The following is a 22,542-nucleotide window of genomic DNA, read 5'->3' on the forward strand; positions in this document are numbered from 1 at the left end:
GGATTGTCTGGCTCTCAAAACTAAGGCCTTGCTACAGGACCTTAGCAGCTGTCTGGCATGCAGTTAGCTCTAGGCTGCAGAGGAGGGCTTTAAAGGTAAGGAACATTCTCCTTAGATCCACAACTGGAGCCAGATCTTCAGCTGAGCTCGGCACTTAAATAAGTGAGGAAGTTTTCCAAAGTACTCAGCAGCTTCACTGTGACACTTCAGGCCAGTTTCAGAAGAGGTCAGCACCCAACATGCAGAAAGCTTTTGAAAAATCTGGCCTGAATGAGAGCTGAGCTCATTGGAAAATCTGACCTAAATGGAGTGGAGAGACAACTCCCACAATCCCCAGCCAATTTCAAATCCACCCGGTTCTGCTTTATTTAGATTTAAAATAATTAAAAAGACTCCTATCCAAGGCTCTAGGTGCCCTAACCATCATTAATAATACAGTAAAATCACAGCAGCATTAAAGCAATCGTTTCACCAGGAACTTTGCCAGCCAGACAACTATAAAATCCCTTCCATCTCTTTGTCACTGTAAAAAGCATGCCCTTAGCCCTCTCCAAAAACCCTGTCAAAGAGATGCCTTTTTCAGCATGCCAGGAAGGTCACCAAATCTGGGCTATTTTGGACCAACGTGGGGAAGAAGCTCCACTTTAATGTAACAGCCTCCAGCTAGCATCCATGAAATCTTCATATTTTCACCCTACTCTTATCAAAATGTTCCCCTCTCTTTGCTCTCCCAGCATAACTGATTGTCTCCAGCTCCCTCTGTGTCAACAGAAGCTCTCTCCTTTATAATCGGCCTGCTTCCCTTCTGCCATGGGGCAAGCCGACATCCTGGCCATTATAATCCTTTCCAAGGACTGGCGATGTCACGTGAGGATGCCCTACCTCTTTCAGCAGCAGTGCCTCTATCTAACCCATCAAGGGATGTACTTGCTGGATTTTAAGAAAGTGTTGCTGACTCTGGAAGGATGCATGTGGGTTTAAAGCAACAGAAGCAAAGAGAAGACAGGGGTAGGGTCATTCATGCTCCAGCTAGGATGTAGGGACCCGTCAGCAAAGAACAAATTACATCCTCCTTACTCAACCTTCAAAGCTGAGCTGACAGTTGGAATGGAGTCCCCAACATTGAAACTAGGTTGGACAAAGCATCTGAAAATATAATGCTGGAAGCACTCATGTGATGTTCCCTGGGGATAGACAGGACAGGGCCACTATAAGTTTTCTCCATTTCTCTAATGTCTGAGATTTTATGTGAGATGGGGGGGCGGGGGGAGGAATGGGGGTGGTGGAGTTAAACTGAAAGGGCTGGCTCACTCCAGGACGAGCCAAGGCATACACATAAGAAAATAGAAACTATATAAAAGCAATGACAGAGGAGTGCCTTGGGTCCATCTTTAGCAATGGGCTTACTGCCAGAGGCAAGCACTCAGCTGAAGACATGATTAGTTTCCCTGCCTGTTGCTTGAACAAGAAGAGAGAAAGAAAGAAAATATAAGCTGGACATGGACCAGAGTTGAAAATGTTCTTAATTTGCTTTTGAGACTTTTGTTGAAAAATGTAATTTTGAGTAACAAAAAGGGACAACATTTTAATGACATTTTTCACAAAAAATTGCATTCCATTTTTTGACCAGCTCTAACGTGAAGTTTTAAAGTAAGCTCATTTTTGGCTCTATTTTATTCATGCAGTCAAAAGCTAAACATGGTTTACCTTTGCTGGTGTTGAAAAAGCCCAAATAGATAAATTAACAAAGTAACTCTGTTTGGAAGAGAAAATTTAAAGTATGCCAAAATCATATCCAAATACCATGTTCATAGGTACTGTAGTAAGGGAGGGTGGCAAGGATATCAAATAGGATGTCCCTTAAAATTATTATAACCTGAAGGAGGCAAGTCTTCCAGGTCTAAACATCTAGTTTGTAGGATACTTTATACACTACTTTATGACTCAGGCTTTTATAAACTAGAAGTTGGTTTTGTAGGCCCTACCAAAACAACGTTCTGTGCCTGCTCTGCTGTCTCTGCAGCAAGTAGTAAACATATACAGTCCCAATATAATTGCATTGGCTTGTACACAAAGACATTTCAGACTCATAAAGCACTGTAAAAGCGGGAACTGTCCTAGTTACCAATTAAAAGCATATGTGTTAATGTTCAGGGCCGGGGGTGGGGCACAGAAGCCAGTGCCCTTCTTCCCCCCATTCCCAATAATCAGTAGTGAAGAAAAATATCCTCAAGTTTCTGGTATTACAAAAATAGGAAGTAGAAGAGTTACACCAGTGACATTAAAACAACAAGCCAGTGTCATTTCAGAGTGACCAACTACATGCTAACAGATCATTAGAGGCATCCTGGAATAAACTCTTTTATGACAGGAGGCACCGCATCTGTTTGTGAGGAGAATTCCCCTGCACGCTCTGCTTCTTCTGTTCAGGGCTGCCCAGAGGGGGGGGGCAAGTGGGGCAATTTCCCCCATGAGAATATAGTATTCTATAGTATTGCAACTTTTTCTTATTAAATTGCTTTGCCCCAGGCCCCCTGAATCCTCTGGGCAGCCCTGCTTCTGTTTAACTTCCCCTTGCTTGCCTGGTTGCAAATGACCTCTTTTTACAGGTGCGAGCTTGGCATATAAGCCACAGAGGAATGCCCAACTTCCCAATCACAGCAACCTGTATAAGAAAGTCTAGAAAGAAAGAGAACAAGAGGAAAAGAAATATTGGGGTACGATAGATATTGGCTTATGTACAATAATGATGGTTATTGGCTTATGTATAATAAGGAGAAAGAGAAACCAGGTGAGTGAGGTAATGTCTTCTGTTGGTGAGAGAGACAAGCTTCAGGGCTTCCACAGAGCTCTTCTTCAGGTCTGGGAAAGGTAAATGTGTCACAGCTAAATACAAGGTGGAACAGATCAGGAGTTAGCACACGTTAGCACATGTTGCAAGAGACCATTCAAGGACAAGTGGGCAGTCTTCACCTCTGATGTCCTAGGACAAAGGAGGATTAGTGAGTTACAGATTGTTGTTATGAGCCATAAATCTGGTGTCTTTATTAAGTCCGTGATTTTTCGTGTCTAGCAGAGTTATGAATTTAAGTTCCGAGGCTTGGCTTTTGAACGTGTTGGGCAGATTTCCTTTGAGGAGGACTCAGAGCTCAGATACAAAGTGATCACTTGGGAGCAGCGTTTGCCCACAAGTGAAAGACGGTTTCTGTCTTTTTTTCTTTCTTTTCATTTTGCTGTGAGTTCATTGCAGAGTGTAGTGACTGTCTGGTTTCACTCACCTCCTTGTTATTGGGGCAGTTAGGGCAGTGCGATAGATGATAGATAGATAGATAGATAGATAGATAGATAGATAGATAGATAGATAGATAGATAGATAGATAGATATTGGGGTGTGTATGATGATAGACAGACACCAGGTGAGAGCAGGATACTTTCTATTATTAAACAAAAGTCACGTGATAATCTTATGCTTCTTCAGCTTTTCACCATCTCTGCTTCTGCTGGGCTTCCACTAAAACAACTATTTCCCACCGATCTGAGGAGGGCAACATTTCCAGCTGTGTAAAGTCATGTACACATGCAAGTGATCCTTATTGGGGGTGGGAGGCAGGATAAGTGGGGCTGCCTCCCTCTGCAGGACCCAGCCTGTGAGAGGGTCCCGGTGCTGCCCCTCGAAAGGGTTAACTCATTCCAGGGAGGCATTAATATCCCAGCCATGTGCAGCAGGGAGCTGAAGAAACACTTGCCAAGAGGGGTCTTTTAACCCCCTTCGCAATCCTGCGGCCCGCCCGCTCCCACGTTAATAATCCGCTAAAGCTGCCAGCCCCGGTCCCTTTCCCTGCCTTTCTGTCACCTCTTGCAAGCCCCTGCCCCGCCTGCAGAGCGGGGGTCTGCACCTCCCATCAGATCCCACCCCCACAAACACTGTCCCTAAGGAGCTTGCCCCCACAGACGTCCCCCTACCCCGGTCCCTCCTAATAACCACACGCTCCTCCGGAAGGAAGCAGGGGAAACGCAGCCAGAGGTCACTGCACCCTGCTAAGGACTCCCAGAGTGTACCCTGCTCCCAAACATAACAACAGCGAATAGTAAACAACCCGGGCGCCTCCCGTGTGTGTGCTGCTGCTTTCAGCACCCGAGGCTAAGACCCCACTCCCCACCTAGCGCCCCTCCCTCAAAAAAAATCCCACCCACCCCCTTCACTCCCACCCCAATGGTGACACGCACCAGGGTCCCCAAACCGCTTCTGCTCCTGCCCCCTGCTCCGCCACCTGGGCATAGTCCCCTACACCGCAGCAGGGCCCATCAATAATACCGTTATTTCGAACAATAGGGATAAAACAAAGCCCCCCCACACCCATTTTTTTCTACCCCCCCCCCAGCTCGGGATGGCTCAGAGCTTCCCATCACTGTTCTGTGCCTGGAAAGGAGGGGGGCGGGGATCTGGGTTTTTCCCCCCTCCCTTCTCCCCACACCCCTTCCACTCCCCCCAAGCCGAGCCCGGCTCTGGGGAGAGGGGTCTTCCCCTCCCCGCCTTACCTTGATGTACAGCCACGTTGCAACCGTGTCCATCGCAATAGACCAGCGGGTTCTCTGCCCATCCTCTCTCGTCAGAACAAACACAGCAGCCTCCCACCATCTCCTTCATACTTCCATGAGGGCTTCCTTTTTTCCACCCCTCCTCCCGCTACGGACACACTCCTCCTCCTCCTCCTCCGTGCGTTGCCCCCTTCTCGCAAAATCTGCCTTTCACACGGTTTGCACAGGCGGGGACAGGATTCTGGGACCCCCAGCGCAAACCCACATTGTTCCCGCAAGGAGACAATCAGGCGCTGGCTAAGGGCTCAGGCAGGCGCTGGAGGGTGGCACAGTCCCATCCACACACACAGGCGCACACAGACACACACACACAGTCATACACGCACACACACACACACACACACACACACAAGCTCTCCAGTCTATACAGCAATCATGGCTACGTAGAAGCTCTGTAAAATCTTAGGTTCAAAGACAGGAGCCTGATGGGTAGGGAGCTTTTTTGTTCTTCTTCTCCTCCCCTGCTTCCTCGCTTTAGCGTCTTTCCCCTTGGAAACTGACCAGGAATCTAAATATGCACCCGTACGTGTGTGCAAAACTTGGGATGCTTCCCCACTCCAGTCACTTTGGATATCTCCGGAGTGATCAGCTAGGACCATTCCCCAAATCCTATTATCTACACAATTCCTTCTTGACAGATAGGGGCACCGCCAGCGCCACCGTCTGGCATGCATTGGCTCCTAACAAGCTAAAATAATTATTTGTTAACCCATTGGCACCTGTTAGAAAAAGCATCTTGCCAGGGGAACAGGGAGGAAAATGGCCCTGCCAGTTTCACATCCATTGCGTAAGGATATCTTGACGTTAAATACTAAAAGTGTAGCTGGAAAAGCATAGTGTAAGGAGCACTATTACAGTACACTGAGTTAGATTATGATGACACTAATCGGAGTTACCAACACCAGAGTTAGCAACTGACCAGTCAACCACAGTCCTCTTTTGGAACCAGAAGCACATAATCAGGCAGCAGCAGAGTCAAAAAAAAGAAGAAGCAAATACAGGACATAAGAACATAAGAACGGCCGTACCGGGTCAGATCAAAGGTCCATCTAGCCCAGTATCCTGTCTACCGACAGTGGCCAATGCCAGGTGCCCCAGAGGGAGTGAACCTAACAGGCAATGATCAAGTGATCTCTCTCCTGCCATCCAGCTCCATCCTCTGACAAACAGAGGCTAGGGACACCATTCTTACCCATCCTGGCTAATAGCCATTTATGGACTTAACCACCATGAATTTAGCCAGTTCTCTTTTAAACACTGTTATAGTCCTAGCCTATAGCCTATAGTACAGAACTGTGTTAAATGTAAACTACTAAAAAAATAAAGGAAAGCAGCATTTTTCCTCTGCATAGTAAAGTTTCAAAGCTGTTAAAGTCAAAAGTTTACAACTGAACATTGAAAGACCAACCATAACTTTTTGTTCAGCGTTACGAACTTTTCAGAGTTACAAACAACCTCCAACTGCCCATAAAATATGACAGTCTACATAGTCAAAGGGTGGGGAAGAAACTGAGAGCAGGAATAACTTGCCCTAGTCATACAGCAGGTCAAAACCAGGTCTCAAGACACCCAACCCGGTGCCCCATGCACTAGGCAACACTGTCTGTCCCAGAGAGTAAAGCACTAAAAAGTAGACTGGACAAAGCAACAGAAAAAAGTAGAGTGTAGGGACAATCCTGCACTAGTTTAGGAGGGGTCTAATAGGTAGGTGTCCTTTTAAATTGCTCAATTCTATTCCTGTACTAGTAGTACATGTTGCATAAGAGATCAGAGCTGGCTGAGGAACAGAAGAGGGTAACCTCAATAAAAAGAGGATTTTAAAGTTGGATAGTTGATATTAAACATACTTCCCTTCCTGTAAATCTCAGTTGTTCTTGTTGTTGTTTTGTTTTTAAAAGAAATCATGTAAAGAATAAGAGAATGCTGCCTCTTGGATAGAAGCTTAACCAAGAAATCACTGAACCATATGGGATCTTTGCTTGTTATTTAGTCTTTGGTTGGTTGCTGAGCCATAAGGACAGATAATCTTGAAAGTTCAGCAACTTCAGAGAAGGGAAAAAAACAAACTTTATCTCAACTTCCACAAAGATAGACACACCTAAAAACTTTTGCAGCCTGTTATGCAAACTTGAATGGCTAGGAGGTCAGCTATTGTTCTGAAGTCAGTCCAGGGAATGGCTGACATTGCTGAGAAAAATAGCCAATCTGAAATGCAACACAGTGGTCCTGATTCCCCTCTCACTTACACCCCTATCATTCCATTGATTTCCCAAGAAGTATTCCTGATATACAGTGCCACAAATCAGGACGAATATCTTTTAAACGATCAACTTTCTTTTTCTGTGCAAACATAGTATTCCCCTTAGAAGAGGTGATCTGTAAAAGGCCGGTATATCACTTAATACTGTGCCTTTAAAAAATATTCACATCAGACAGCAGAGAGGAAACCTTTTCCAACAGCCCTAATAATCACCAGTTTAGCATCCTTTATATTGCACCTGTTCAAGCGTTACATCAAGGGGCTGGAAGGCAGACGGCTCCCCTAGAAGTTGCCTGCTGGGCTGCTGTCTTCCTTTTATTACATTCTTTTGAGAGTCACAGGAGCAGACAATATGTTTGCCACGTTGCTGAAATTCACTGAGCCTTAGCTCACTTTTCTAGGAAGGTTTCCCCCCCCCTTCCCTTTTATCTATTGTATTATGAATTTGTTTAAAAGGAAAAAAAATCTGGTCGGTTGCCTTTATAACTTGACAGAGACCTTTATAGTTTAAGGAAATAGGGTAAAATGCGAAACACCCCCAGTTTCTTCATGGTTTTGGTTCCAGTTGGCCATGCAAACAGGCACTTGGACTTGAACTGCAAATTTGCCTTTAGGGGATTAAGTTCCAATTTACATAACTAATCCCTTTGGTGGGGAAAGGATAGGCCAGGGAAGAAAGAGCATATCTGTGTCTTGAGCAAAATCAGGGGGAAACTGCAGCCATAAAAACTGAGGCCCGAAAATGTTTCATTTATATTGTGCATTTGTTATTTCCTATGATTTTTAAAATGTGGTTGTGCTTAGAAAAGGGGCTAGGTAGAAATGGCACATACAGGCACAAGAGAGCAGTATAGTTAAGTCATAACTGCTGACGTGAGTTACAAAAATGAATTGTTACTACTGTTAGTTCTGAAGAAGAGGGAGACAGATTCTACTCTGGCTCAGGCATCATGAATAGAATTGTTAACAAAGTTCCAATTGCCGAATCATTTGTACTGGTGGTCATGATCCCAACTTGACTGGCAGAATGTACTTTGAGTTTGAAAGTAATTACAAAGAAAATAATTTTGCTTGTAGATTGAATGACTTCATCATGTAAGCCATAAAGATACAATAAGCACGGCACCTTACAAGACCGTAGTTTCAGGGTCACTATTCAGAATATAACTGCACATTAGTAACATTTTTCAGATTGCTCATACTGCAGCTACTTTATTTTAAAATATAAATAAATAAAATAAAAATGGGAAAAAACTTAGACAAGAATCAAAGCTTCTTATGCATGATTGTAAATTATACCAAATGCTCCAAGAGAACAAAAAACTTTGTCTAGATTTAAAAATGCTTGAATTTAGGTCAGGCTTAGCTAATGGCCTATGTGACATTACAAAGTGTTAGAGCAAGGATGTATTGGGCTTCATGTATTTAGTGAGTTGTAATGATTAGACTCACATAGCTGCATGGCATCTTAGTCTTTTCTTCCACCTCGTCTTCTAAAGCTCTTCCTTATATCTAGTTTTGCCACTAATACCTGCTGCCTGCACCATTCCACTATGGAAAATGGAGGTTAGTAAAACTAGCCCATGAAATTGCCATTCCGAGTTCAGAGCCAATGGTAAGGATGTATTGTAATGTATCTGATTCCAAACAGGGCAGGACTTGGGAAAGAAAACCTGTGCCCCTGGTTAGTGAAAATGCAACTTGAAAGTAGCTCCTTCTTTCAGAGATTTTGCCTACTTCCCCAGATGGTGGGGAGGAAGGGAGTCCTTGGATTTTAAATTGAAGTGTAATTACCCTGAGCCATGACAGAATCCAGGAACTACCACTTCAAAGCATAAGCTAAAAGCTTTTGGGGTGAGGCAATCTATCTACAGTACCTAGCACAATGGGGGTCTTAGTGCATAACTAGGGCTCCTAGGTGCTGCTGATAATAATAAAGGGGAAACTCCATTAGCTGGTAGCAGTCTGAGGCTCTTATAATCAGCCTGGACCAGCCACTATGAGAGAGGCACAGCATGGGCCATGAGGATGTTCTGCAGCTCTAGAAGTCTCTTTACTATTCTCAATCCCTCCCTTAAAAAGGGTATTCTTCATTTTAGACCCAAAGTCACTTCCTTCCCAACAGGATCTGGTGGTATCTGCCTCTCTTTTGTTACTATAAATGGTTACTAGCATGAAGGAGTGAGAATAGGTGTTATTTACGATGAAGACATTAATCTGACTTCCTTTAGAGTCTCGCATATGATTATTTCCTTCAGATCCCTTGTTTTGGGTCTCATTATGTCCCACATTCAGCAAAGATGATCCAGGCTGCCAGCTCCCAGACCTCTCAAGTTTACCTCCTTTGAATTAACATGAGCATCCTTTGTAGGCAAAGAGGCAGTGTTGGCTCCTGGCCACGACACTTTATTGGGAATCAGGAGAACCAAGCTTTATCCCCAGCTCTGACACTGACCTGTTGTGTGAGCTTAGGCAAATCACTTCACTTCTCTTTCCCCTTTTCTTTCTTGTCTGGTTCCATGTAGGTGTTATGGGCAGGAACTGTCTCTTAGAGCGCATTTGTAGGGTGCTTAGCACAGTGGGGCCTTGATGTCAGAAGGGCCCTCTCTATGGTACTGTAAAAATAATTAAGCATTGCTTGGCTCTTTGTTTCAGTGAGACTTTTAAAACCACACTCCATTTTTTTTTTTAAATCTTTCTCCCTTTAAATTGTCCCAACTGGGCAGTGCTGAACTTTCGGTTGCCTGCCCTAAAGTCAATGATGCTTAGAAACCTGCTAGACAACATGTAGGTATTTCTAAAAGGTGTAATTTCCCCTCACCCAAAAAACAGTTTTGTTCCCTGGTAATAAATGGCGTGCAGCCCGCAAAGCAAGGTAGGAATGTTAGCAGAGGGGCAGGGCTGGAGTGTCATATCCCACCCTGACCCACAAAATGGGAAAATGGAGATACCCATCCTCCAATATGGTGAGTTCTCCAACGTAATGAGCCGTAGGTTTTAACCTGTTCCACTCCACGTAGGGTCACAGAACACGATTTTCCCCACTGAAATCCACTTCCAGTATCCTGCAGGGGGGAAGTTGGGCCCTAGACAGCAATCAGCAAAGTCAAAGTCTCTGTTTCAATAGGAGCTTCTGCTATCTTTGTAGTGTGGTGCTTTAAAAGGAGAAAAACAAGAACTTTGCCTCTGCTTTTCCTCAACTCCATCCATCAAGAAACAATTCTTTCTTACGTCTCTGTCCTTCTCCTGTCCCAAACAGGAAACGCGTTACCAACACTGCCGGATTTTCTAGGAACACCTACTTTTTTTTTTATTAATAACATTTGTTCTGCAAAATAAGAGGCAACTGTACACTAAAACAGACCTCTGCACCAGTGTTTATATCTTATTAGCAGGTTTACTTTCATGCTTGACAGAGCATAGGTTGGAGCCTGCATTCCTACCATCCACAAAGCTAGTAGCATGGTCAAGTGGTAAGTGTTTGGAGCTATGACTCACCATAGATGGGTACTAATGACTTGGACAAGTCTTTTCATCTTCCACTGCCTCATTTTCCCAGTCTGTAAAACAGTGATTCCCTCTTGCAAAACCCTTTGAAAGAGTTGTATAAAAGCACTAGGTAAGTACACGTTATTATTCATTAAACAATGTCATTAATAATTGCAGTGTTGTTGTCACCATGTTGGTCTCAGGAGATTAGAGAAGCAAGGTGGATGAGGTAATATCTGACCTGTAGAAGAGTTCTGTGTAAGTTTGAAAACTTGTCTCTCTCACCAACAGAAGTTAGTCCAATAAAAGATATTGCCTCACCTACCTTGTCTTCTAATGTCATTAATGACTTAAAAGGTAGCAACTGAACTATCCTAAATGCCTTCACTTTTCTTTAACCACTTGACACAGATAAGTAGTAGGTCAGTTTTGTCTTCCTGGTTCTGTCTAATTTAAAACAATAAAGTCAAGGAATATCATGTGTCATCCTCATGCAGGAATGCAATAAGTTTGCTTGTGGTATAAAACTACTCTTTTACAGATGAGAGTACTTTCAATGGACTTTTATAGTCAGACTGATTTTCCTTTCCCCTATGACCCTTGACTCCCACATTTTTGTAACACACTGCCTATACATTTCTGTTTGCAGTGTTTTATCCATGTTGGCCCCAGGATATGCTAGAGACAAGGTGGGTGAAGTAACATCTTTTACTCTGAACATCTACTCTGAAATATTTTATTAGATCATCTTCTGTTGATGAAAGAGACAAGCTTTGAGCTCGACAGAGCTTCACCAGACCTGAAGAAGAGGCCTGTGGAGCTTCAAAGTTTGTCTCTTTCACCAACAGATGATGATTCAATAAAATATATTACCTCACCCACCTTGTCTCTCTCATACATTTATGGACCATTACCAACGTACCTCTCTTTCTCTTCCCCACCTGCCTCCTCCACCAGGGGACATGCGGCTTCTGAAGGTCACATACTGGAAAACAGTTTTGCTGTTTCCTCATTTGTTCCATGACACCGTGCTCCCCAATGGAGGAATGTGGGATAATTAGTCTATATAACAGGGAACATACCCATATGAAATCCAGTTTAACAGACTTAGTGGGATGATCCTATATCAATAATAATAATAACAATAAATTAATCACAGAAAAATATATCAATACTGACCATTAACAGAAAAACATATGACATGATCTATGTCCAGAGACCTTATAGATCAAGATGTTGAAAAGTCCATACTTAAGCACCTAAATAAGTGGACTAATTTTCAGAAGTTCTGAGCACTCAAGAGTTCCCTAGCCCCCAGTCCTGCTACTATGGAAGCAAAACTTCCACTGACCATCCATCCTCTGAAAATCAGGCTATTTTATGGACACCACCACCAGCCCCCCAAAACAAAAACAAAAATGGAGGCAACCCAGAGCCACTTGCTGTTTTTGAAAATCTTGGCCATCACTTATACTGGGAAATAAAATGTATATTTGGATATGGCTTGGCTTTATATTCTAATCTTTTCCAAGCAGGGAATGTGTATGCGCATGGACGGCATTGTTGGTGCTACTGGATAACAAATAATAGATATCAAGAAGCTATGGGAAGGCTTTTTCTGTCTATGTATTAGATTTTTTAGGATGGTAATACTGGAAACCATGCTTCCCCTATCTCTGTCTCTTACCCCCCCCCCCATGCTTTGTATCAGATTGTGAGCTTGTACTTACATTGTAAGCTCTTCGGGGCAGCATCTTTTTTGTTTTGTGTTTGTACAGCACAATAGGGTCCTGCTCCATGACTGCGGCTCCTAGGCACAATGATAATACGAAACAATTAAGGCCCTACTTGAATTGCGGGATGATGGTCAAGTAATTGTGGATGAGTTGAGGACAAGACAGGGAAAATCACAGAAAAGTAATAATGGACCTTTATTAATTGTGGCAATTTGAAAAAGCCAGAGAAGATCTATTTGTTTAAGAAAAATTCGCTGGAACAATATAAACACTCAAGTTATGCCTGGTCTTTTTTTTTTTTTTTTTTATAACCAGACATTTTGCGGCAACTATATTATAGTCATTAATGTATGGGGCTGACAGTGAAAGTCCCGCCATGTGCAGGGCTGACAGCCCAAGCCCTGCCTAGACAGTATTAGCTTGGATAAATGGGATTCTACTGACTAATGGGGGGGAAGTGTGTATTGCAACCCCCAAAATATATGCAAAATTGCAGACTGTGCAATGTAAGCTAATTAAAATTAAAATTATGGTGGAAGCCTAATATTGCAGGATCCACAATTTCTGCAATGTCACAAATTAAGTAGGGCCTTAATAATAATAATAATAATAATAATAAAGTAATTATTTATTTAACAAAAATTGGCAGACACAGCAGAGAGGCCAAGACCTGCATGGGCTGTGAAGACTGAACTCCCCCAGTTATCTTTACAGAAAATCACACACACATTAGGTCTGAGGCATGCTGGCAGGGCAATCTACTTGGGAAACAGTAGATAAACTGCATTTTGTATCCACTAGAGCTGTCAAACTGACAACTCTCGGGCAGTAAATTCACACAGCTGTCCCCCCTCCCTCCCCGAAGTTTTATGCGAATGTGCAAATTAGTTGCGAATATGCATAACAGCTCAGTACATAATATTACCTAACATGTCACGCAGGGAGCGGCACAAAACTTGGCAGTTCTGCACACATGCATGCCTATGTGTTTATTTCTTTCTTTGCAGGGGAGGATGAGTACTGGGCGGAAGATTTCCCCACATCTACTTCCCTAATTGCACCAGTCTAGATCAGTGTGTCTTCTGGAACAGCTGTGATTAGTCCAAGTAGCAGATCTGCCTCTGAGCCTGCGTCTTCTTTTTTTTATTTTTTTTTTTATTTCTTTCCTGTTAGTGAGCTGTTGTTTTGGCCCTGGGAAGCTTTGATGTGTGTGTGTCTCTCTTTCTCTGTGGTTTCTCTGTCCCTTGCCTTGCCACTGGGAGGTGAGGCTCGCTCAGAAGAGCTGGGGCAGATCTGGCAAACAGAAAATTGTTTTCTCCCACTGACCTCCTCCCTCCCGCAGCTACAAGGGGATTGTGGGGCTGAGCGGAAACTCGACATTCTCTGACGCCTTCCCCCACCCCGCTTGCTGTGGCTGCTATCGCTTTTGCAGAAACTGCAGCTGCTGCTCCTTGTGCCTGAGATAAGGTCCCAGCCTCTTGCAAAAAAAAAAAAAAAAAGCCACCCAAGACAGTATCAGGCAGAAAGGGGAGGAGATGCAAACAAGGCGTCACCTAGGTCTCTGTTTCTGAGAATCCGCCCAGCCTGTGAAACCTCAGTGAATATATTGACAGGAAATGATCGGTGGCTTTTTTGGTACGTGGGTTCCCAGCGTCTAGCTTTGAGATTCAAGCAACAACATCCTGCAGTGTGTATGGCTGGGGTTTGGGGGAGGATGCAGGGCTGTGACTGTTTTGCTGAGTGATTGGGGAAAAGACTGAGGGAGAGAGGCAGATGTTTGCGGGCGGGGGGGGGGGGCGAGAGACATGCCTTATATAAGGAGACAGAGCCCCATATTTGGGCATCCATCCCAGCACAAACCTACCCCTGGCATGGCCCTACCTGGAGAGAGGAACTGGTGCCTCCTAGTGACAAACACCCCAATCCACCAGCCTTCCTAAATGAGATACCTCCAAACCCAACCTACGACCTTGTCTCAAATAGGGTGACCAGCAGGGCCGGCTTTAGGACGTGCGGGGCCCAATTCGAACATTTTCGGCGGGGCCCTGGGAGGGATGACTAAAAAAAAGTGTAAAAAAAAAAAAGCCTCTAATTTCTTCCATGTACTATTTGCTTTCCAGAGCTATATAAATAATAAAATTATATATTATGTACATTGCATCATATATGCTGTTGATTGGTTATTAATGACGGCCGTTTCACATGTGTGGGTCCCCACCACTCCCTGGGGTGTGCACATATGTGAGTCCCAGCTGCTCCCTGCCCCCCTCATTGAAGTAGGTGTGCGGGGTTACTGCCCTGGGAACTGCAGGGCAGCAGTGGACATGGGGCTGGCTGGAGGCAGGGCAGGGGCTGACTGGAGGGAGGGTCTGGCTGCAGGCAGGGCAAGGGGTGCAGGGCTGTCTGGAGACAGGGGAGTGTGGGGCGGGCTGGCTTCAGGCAGGGCCACAGGGGAGTGCTGCAGGGGTTGGCAGGGCTGGAGACAGAGGAGTGCGGGACTGGCTAGCTTCAGGCAGGGGGGTGCAGCAGGGGTTGGCTGGAGACAGGGCAGGGGGGTGCGGGGCCGGGTGCGGGCAGGGCTTGCAGTGCAGGCAGAGGTGTGTGTGGGGCTGGCTGGCTTTGGACAGGGCTGCAGGGGTTGGCTGGAGACAGGGCTGGGGGTTTGGCAGGGGTTGGCTGTGGGCACAGGGTGCAGAGCTGGCTGCAGGCAGGGGGGGCAGCAGAGGCCATTTAAATAGCCCCCAGAGCCCTGGGGTAGCAGGGCTGCAGGGTAGGGCTTGCCGTGCTCTGGTCGGAGCTCCAGCCGGGGCCGCGGGGCTTGCCGTGCTCCAGCCAGCGCTTTGGTCAGGGGAGCGGGGCCACGGAAGACCCCAGAGCAGACCTCCTGGGGTGGGAAAGTCTGTCTTTACCAGCAGCCTTAGGCAGTCTTCCCATTCACTGCTTCATCATGCCACTCTCTCAGTGGCTGGCAGGGAAACCTGGGTCCACCCTCCTCCAGGTTCCAGCTTAGGGACCCACTAGTCAACAGTCAAGGTCTGGTCTCTTCTAGAACCTTCCTGCCTTTTCCTGAGTCCTAGCTTCGCCTGACTCCAGGTTTGCTAGCCCAACCAGACCTCCCTTCTCCAAGGCTGGAACTACAGAGTTTCCTACCAGTCCCTTTTGCTTCCAATCTCGTGTCTTTATAGTCCCAGTCCAGCTTGTTCCTCCTCAGGTGGGCTCCCTCATTCAGCCAGTCTGCATCAACCCTTTCCAGGCAACAGTGGGGTAAACACCCCATCACAGGAAGGAATGAAAGAGAGAGAGAGAGTGTGTGTGTAGGGATGGCCCGTTCATATAGGTGAACTAGGCGGTCACCTAGGACGCCAAGTTAAATGGAGTTCCAAATTCGAGGAAAAAAATAAAATTAAAAAAAGGAAAAAAAGAAAAAAATACAAATAAAATAAGGAAGATGTCATCATTTCAATTCCTGTGTGCGTACGGAAGGAATATGAATTATAATTCATTTCTCTACACTTCTGAGAATTTATTAATATGTCAAATCTTTAATTTACTGCAAAAATAAATATTTGAGTGAATTTTTTTTTTTCAATTTGCAAGGTAGAGTCAAGATGACCCACTCCACAACTTTGATATGCAATAACTCAGCCACAATGAAACATGCCCGCCAGCGGCAAGAGCTGCAATGCTAGTGAAACCTAACTCTAATATACATCAAGGTCACATAAGCAGAAATTCATGTAGAGTGGAGCTATTGCAAGTTGCTACATGTCAAACGGTCATTTTAACACACGTCACAGGTAGATGGTTAAGAATTGAGCAAATACTGTGGAAAAATGCATTTCTTGGTGCCAAAGAATAAAGAATAACATCTTTCAGCATTATAAATCCAAAATATGAGTATCTTTAAGCGTTATTAAACCTTAGTGTTATTTTCGGGCTGTATAATTATGAACTTGCATGGCCTTGCATCTGTCTCAGTTCTGGTCCTGTTAGATTCCCTGCCCCCATCCTTTCAATGCAAAGTAGTATTTTCAGAATTACTATCCACCACTAGAAGTTGGTAGAGAGGTAGATCCTCACTAGATCTGATGCCACCAGCAGGTTTATTACTATCATTTTAAATGTTGGCTTTAGGTAATTTGTAGGCATTGTTCATGTTAATTCTGAAAGTTTAATACATTCTGTACACCAAATTGGTTGTTGGTGGCAAGGAGCACACAAGCCTGATTTGGAGGGTGTGGAGGGGTGACACCAGTTGGTCAGAAAACCGAGGGATAGAATTGCTGACTTGAGTGTACAGAAGCCTGATTTGTATGTCTTTATTTGTTTGTGTGCATGTCGGGGGGGAGGGGGGGTCTGTCTGTAAGACTTGTGAATTCTAGTTGATATTATGAAGTTGTCGTCATAAAATTTCCTAATCATAGGAAACCTCTTTCTATGCGAATCCATCCTGATGGACAGGACCTACCCAGGGCCGGCTTTAGGCCTATTCCACCAATTCCCCCGAATTGGGCCCCGCGTCTAAGAGGGCCCCATGCCCAGTGAGAATCTCTTCCCTGGCTAGAAGCACCTTTCTAATTTTTACTCACCTGGCAGTGCTCTGGGTCTTCGGCGGCACTTCGGCGGTGGGTCCTTCAGTGCCGCCGAAGACCTGGAGCGAGTGAAGGACCCGCCGCCAAAGTGCCCCCGAAGACTCGGAGCACTGTCCGGTGAGTACAAGCCCCATGTGTTTTTTAGCCTGTCTGTGTGTGTGTGTGTGTGTGTGTTTTTGTTTTAGTCATCCCTGCCAGGGCCCCGTCGAAACTGTTCGAATTGGGCCCCGCACTTCCTAAAGCCGGCACTGCCTACAGCAGGTACTCACTAGGCTGAGGACAATGGGAAACATACTTATGCTAAGTAGGGAAGCAGTTTGGCCAAGTTGATGTTAAGGAGAATGGGGGTTAGGAGTGGAAAGTTATTGAAGGTTGACAGAGAACAAAAGGTTCTAAAAGAAATCACTGGGGGAAGAGCCACAGGACAGTTGGGGCAGAGGAAGGAAGGGGATAAACTGGCCAAGGTAAGGTTATGTGAGCCGGGGGAGAAGGCTGTGTTTTTGTGCATATAAGTGATGCATTGCAACAGAAGGATATTGGATGACACCAAGTGACCCTAATCCAGGCCCATAGAATGGTTTGGTGTGTTGAGGAAACAGACAGGGAATTGCATATCGGGTTTACAATTTTGGTTCCAATCTGTGTCTTTTCTGTGTGTTGAAGTAAATAGCACTAGGGTGTTAGAATCCTGGGCAAAGTGTTTGCATGTTATAATCTACACCAAGATGGACAACGTGAGCCTGAGAAGGAGCCAGAATGTACCAATATACATTGCCAAAGAGCCACAGTTATACTCAGCAGCCTCCCATCAGCTCCCCCACCCTGCTCCCAGTGTCTCCCACCCACCGGCAGCCCTGTCGATCAGCGTCTCCCCCTCCTTCCCCTCATCTCCCGATCAGCTGTTTTGTGGCATGCAGGAGGCTCTGGGTGAGAGGGGGGAGGATCGAGGGCACGGCAGGCTCAGGGGATGGGACAGGAAGAGGTGAAGTGGGAGCAGGGCCTGTGGCAGAGCCAGGGGTTGAGCAGTGAGCACCCCCCTGGATATTGGAAAGTTGGCGCCTGTAGGTCCAGCCCCAGAGTCGGTGCCTATACAAGGAGCTGCATATTAACTTCTGAAGAGCCGCACGTGGGTCTAGAGCCACAGGTTGGCCACCCCTGATCTACACGGCCCCTGGAAGAGGTAAAACACCTATGGGTGTACTTCTGGGAGAGGACATGTTGAAGGACATTCTGAGCTTCAAAAACTTCCCAGTTGACATCTCAGATGAGCCCCCACTTGTAACGCTGACAGGCCCTAGTTTTCAGTGGGCAGGATTGAACCTTGGACATTTGAATCTTAGTGTAAGAGCCTTGACTGTATGAGCTGAAAGCCACGTGCCCCTTAAGTCAAAGTTGTAGCAGACTCCTCAGTTCAGATGGTTCAGGCGCCGGCCCTGGCCTTGTGGCCACAGCCGACACCAGCCCTGGCATTGTGGCCATGAAAGTCAGTATGTACAGCTTTCCTCTGGAGGTCTTCTTAGAGAAAGGACCCAGAATATCTACAGCTACATGCTGAAATGGAACCTCAATCATGGGGAGTGGCTGAAGAGGGGCCTTGACCTAGTCTTGGGCTTTACCACTCTCTGGCACACCTCATGACACCAGAGATAGGTAGAAATGTCCTTGCTGATTCCCTCCCAGTCAGAATGACTTCCCCAAATGGTCATGGATTCTGGTCTGGGATATGGTTCCGCCACCTCCGGCTGGGTCAGCGAGCCAATGCTATCTAACCTCTTCGTCTCTCCAGTTGGGAGGACAGACAGAAAAAGGGAGACGTTTCCTCAGTTTTACAAAGTTCAAGCCCCATGCGCACTCACTTCCTTTTACGTATGAAATGCAGTGAGACTATTTAACCCTTCAGAAGTAAATCAAATGGAGAAGAGCTCCGCGGCCATCGGCGGGACGCCCCCCCGCTGGCCGCTCCGCCTGGGCTGGGATACAATGCTTGCCATGAGGTGTAGGAAAAGAGAGAGTGGACAAGGAAAACTACAAAAGTGTACTTGTTTTAGACATGCTGCAGTTAAAGGAATGTAAGAAAAAGCATTGGAACAGGCTTTACTCACCGCTATGCACTTCCTCAGGGCCAGGCAGAGCATCACAGTGTGCTTGTCAACAGTCACTCTGGGGCTGGGCTGGTTTCTTGCAGATAACTCGCTCCTCCAGCCAGGGCACAGTCTTTAGCCTGTTCCTTCCAGGGTCAGCGATCCACACTCAAATTCAAAACTATTTTCACAGAAATAAAAAGCTGACAGGTAGTGAGCTGATGAAAAACGAGTAGTTAAGAAAACATAGAATTACAGGATAAGTTAAGTTACACAGTTGTTGGAGGGAGAAGCTAAATCGGGGCTAATGAAACTCAGTCATTTAGACAGCCATGCATACCTGCTTGGATGGGCTCTACACTATGCTGCTTAAGATGCTCTATCAAGACTTTCCAGGGCTTGCAATTCAGACCTGGGAAGAGGAAGAGTTCTCATCTTAGGTTGAAATAATCCTGGGAAATGGAGTTCAGCCAGGGACCGCAATCATTTGAATTAGCTGAATTGCAGAATCAAGTCTCTTCTATTATCCTCAGCTACAATGTCTCAGAACTACTCTACCAGAAAAGAGCCCACATTCCTTCTCACTTTAAAGAGGGTCCAGACAAACATTTAGCAGCAGATTTTCAGGAGGCTAGAATGGTGGGAGCTGGCAGCTGTGGAGCACTTTCGAAAGTCTGTCTACTTCACTAAAGCACCCAAATGGGAACTGAGCTCTTGACAATGTGCCAACAAGGGATCGATGCTGCTACAGCACACACTTCTAGTGTCTTATTAGTAAAAGTTTCCCACTCAAGTCAGGGGGATGACTTGTGCAATGAAAGTACTGCTCAGTGAAAATAAAGGAGAGAGCAAGCCTGCCCTTAATGCACAGACTGGGCCTCTTCTAGTTTGGAGTTTATTTATTGTTCCAAGGCAGCACAATCTAAAATAAGAACAAACAAACAAACAAAATAAAGAAAAAACACACAATCAAATTTGGGCTAGGCCAGGAGCTAAGTAAATTCAAATCTTAGCAGCACAGATATTTATATGACTTACCAGCAGTACTTATCCCATCCAAAAAAAGAAGTTCCAGGTAGGCAATCTTGGATTTCATTTTGTAGGAAATTTCTTCCAAAGGACCTATGGAATAAGGAAATAAAAATTTCAAAAGCAAGTGCAACCTGGAGTCAGGCTCCCCACCTCCTTAACTTTGTATCCAATGTGGACAAAGTAAATCACTTCATGTTAATTTGCTGCTGAAAGAATCCCTTCTCCAGATAGGGGGCTAGCAGCACATGGAGTCACACAATAGAAAAATAGCCAAGAACAGTATGTCATTTACTGTTCGCCAAAGGTGCTATCATCAGCTGGTCGTACACCTGGGCTGGGATACAGTGCTTGCCAGGAGGTGTAGGAAAAGAGAGAGTGGACAGGGAAAACTACAAAAGTGTAGACATGCTGCAGTTAAAGGAATGTAAGAAAAAGCATTGTAACAGGCTTTACTCACCACTATGCACTTCCTCATGGCCAGGCAGAGCATCACAGTGTCCTTGTCAACACTCACTCTGGGGCTGGGGTGGTTTCTTGCAGATAACTCACCCCTCCAGCCAGGGCACAGTCTTTAGCTTGTTCCTTCCAGGGTCAGCGATCCACACTCAAATTCAAAGCTATTTTAACAGAAATAAAAAGCTTCCAGCCTCTCCACAGCTCCTTCTTCAGCGAGGTCACATTCAGACTCCAGCCCCCTCTCTGGGCTCAGCTACCTTTGTACACCGCTTCCTTGGGGCTGGTAGGGGAATCCAGTCCCAACCTCACTTTCAGGTTCCAGCCCAGGGCTCTGTACTGCACAGCTCAATCAAATCCTCTACCCATATTACCATTTTCCATGGGCCATTTCCTTCCTCACCTCTTTCCTTCCCTTCTAGGTCTCCCAATCTGTCCTCTGGGTGCTCACTCAACACCCTGCAGGCACCTTTTGACTCCCTGCATTCTGTTTCCTCCAGCCCTTCCTCAGCTGGGCCCACTCAGTAGTTAACCTGAAATCACCTAATTTCTCTCAGGTGGGGCCCATTCTGTAATCAGGGCTGGCTTCCTCAAGGGCTCTCTATTATTATCACAGAGCTCTGGATGAGCTCTGAGAGATGATCTCCCTCTTTCTCTCCATTTCTCTCTCTCTCTCTCTCTCTCTCTCTCTCTCTCTCTCTCTATATATATATATAGAGAGAGAGAGAGAGAGAGAGAGAGATATGAATTTTATTATCAGGCTTTGGCTCTGACCCTCTTACACCAATCACTGTAACTGGCTTCTACTCTGGGTTATCTGTTTTCTTTTAATGATATTGGGCCAGCCAATGGGGACATGCTGCATTCCATGAGCTGAGGATCCGGCCTATTGTTCTCATGTTGGGCCAGATTCTGCAACCCTTATGTTGACTATACAATACCCCACAAGCAAGTCCCATTGAAATCAGTGTTAGAAGAGAGAGGTATTACTCAGTGTGAGATAACAACTAGAGCACCTCTGTCTTGTCTATTTATGTCCTTCTGCTTGTATGTCAGTCTGTGTTGTGATCCTGTGTGTCATATCAGTGCACTTACATGTTCTCATACATTATACAAAGAAGTATCTGACAGATGTTCAAGGAGCAGATTTATACCACACAGATTTATACATGCGGAGAATTGATGCATTCTGACTTGCATATTTAGGGGTTTTTTTGAAAGTCATAAAATGTCAACGTAGAAGACAGTTTCGCATTGTATTATTTTGCAAATGTCAGTTGCATACATGCTGCATTTATCTGTGCATTTGATCATCACCAGCATGAATACACAGTTACGTAATTGAAAACAATCACCCCACTAGATATGAAATTGTTCTTTTGTGAAAGGAGTTATGCTGAAGGGTTGCCATGTTGATGGTTTAGTTGATGGCCCTTACTGGTTATCTAGCACACTTTTGGTCTAACATGGAGATGAAGCTGCCCATAAAAGGAAAAGTACAGGCAAGTTTGACACAGACCAAAAGAGGATAAGAAAGAGAAATGATGTGGGAAATATGCCATGAATTTTGTTGTGGTGCCATAATTGTTAGATGAACAGTAGGAGTAGGGGAAATATAGAAGATAATTATTTAGACCTAGTTGGAAGATCTGTTATTTTCTAAAAGGTATTAATGGACTGGACAGCCCAACACTTTTTGACATTTTATAAAGCCTCTAGCTTTGTGAAACAGTTTTCAGGATGGTGGCAGGACAATAAACATAACAGTGTCTAGTAGAATGGAGAAAACATCCTCCCCAAAACAAACAAAAATGGGTGCCTTGAATAAATACACAGGGATGAACATGAAGAAAAAAGACACTAAAAATTATGAAAAGAAACCACCACAGAAAAATATGTATCTCGCTTTCTGTGTTTTTTGACAGGTGGGATATGAATTTGCTCCACGTTTAAGAATAGAAAACAGATCCAAAAATCAGTAGGTGTGCTTCTCCCAGGTCCAGTTATTAGGTAGCCAAAATCTCATGAGCGAGTCTAAAAATGGGATTTTTTTTTATGATCAGAGTCGGCGCCGGCACTGGAGTTGCTGACTTTCTTGGTTTCCTATAGATGCCAACAGACTTGGCAACAGTCTATTTGAATGATCTACATCTGCTTTTTCTATCCTACGCTTTTCCCATGTTAATCATTACTGATGGGGAGTTTACATAAAGCCCCTGAAGATAGTATGTGAAAGGGAAGCGTTAAAATGGCCTGCTTGAAGAGAGGTTACATCAAATTGCTTCTATGCTTTGGCTGGG

The 22,542-nt window shown here is 45.1% G+C and overlaps 1 protein-coding gene across 3 annotated transcripts in view; it reads right to left on the bottom strand.

The window, feature by feature from the left end:
* MLLT6 (MLLT6, PHD finger containing) overlaps nt 1-4,956 on the bottom strand; it is a 70,318-nt gene extending 65,362 nt beyond the window's left edge. For 2 of the 3 annotated variants that reach the window (XM_044999544.1, XM_044999543.1), the window contains exon 1: nt 4,540-4,956. In XM_044999544.1, the coding sequence (XP_044855479.1) occupies nt 4,540-4,648 (109 nt within the window). In that variant the 5' untranslated portion in view covers nt 4,649-4,956. The remainder of the gene's footprint in view (nt 1-4,539) is intronic. The other variant, XM_044999545.1, reaches the window with a different exon arrangement.
* Nucleotides 4,957-22,542: the final 17,586 nt, after the last annotated feature.

Source organism: Mauremys mutica, chromosome 25, assembly GCF_020497125.1.
Source record: "Mauremys mutica isolate MM-2020 ecotype Southern chromosome 25, ASM2049712v1, whole genome shotgun sequence".
Lineage (NCBI taxonomy): Eukaryota > Metazoa > Chordata > Testudines > Geoemydidae > Mauremys > Mauremys mutica.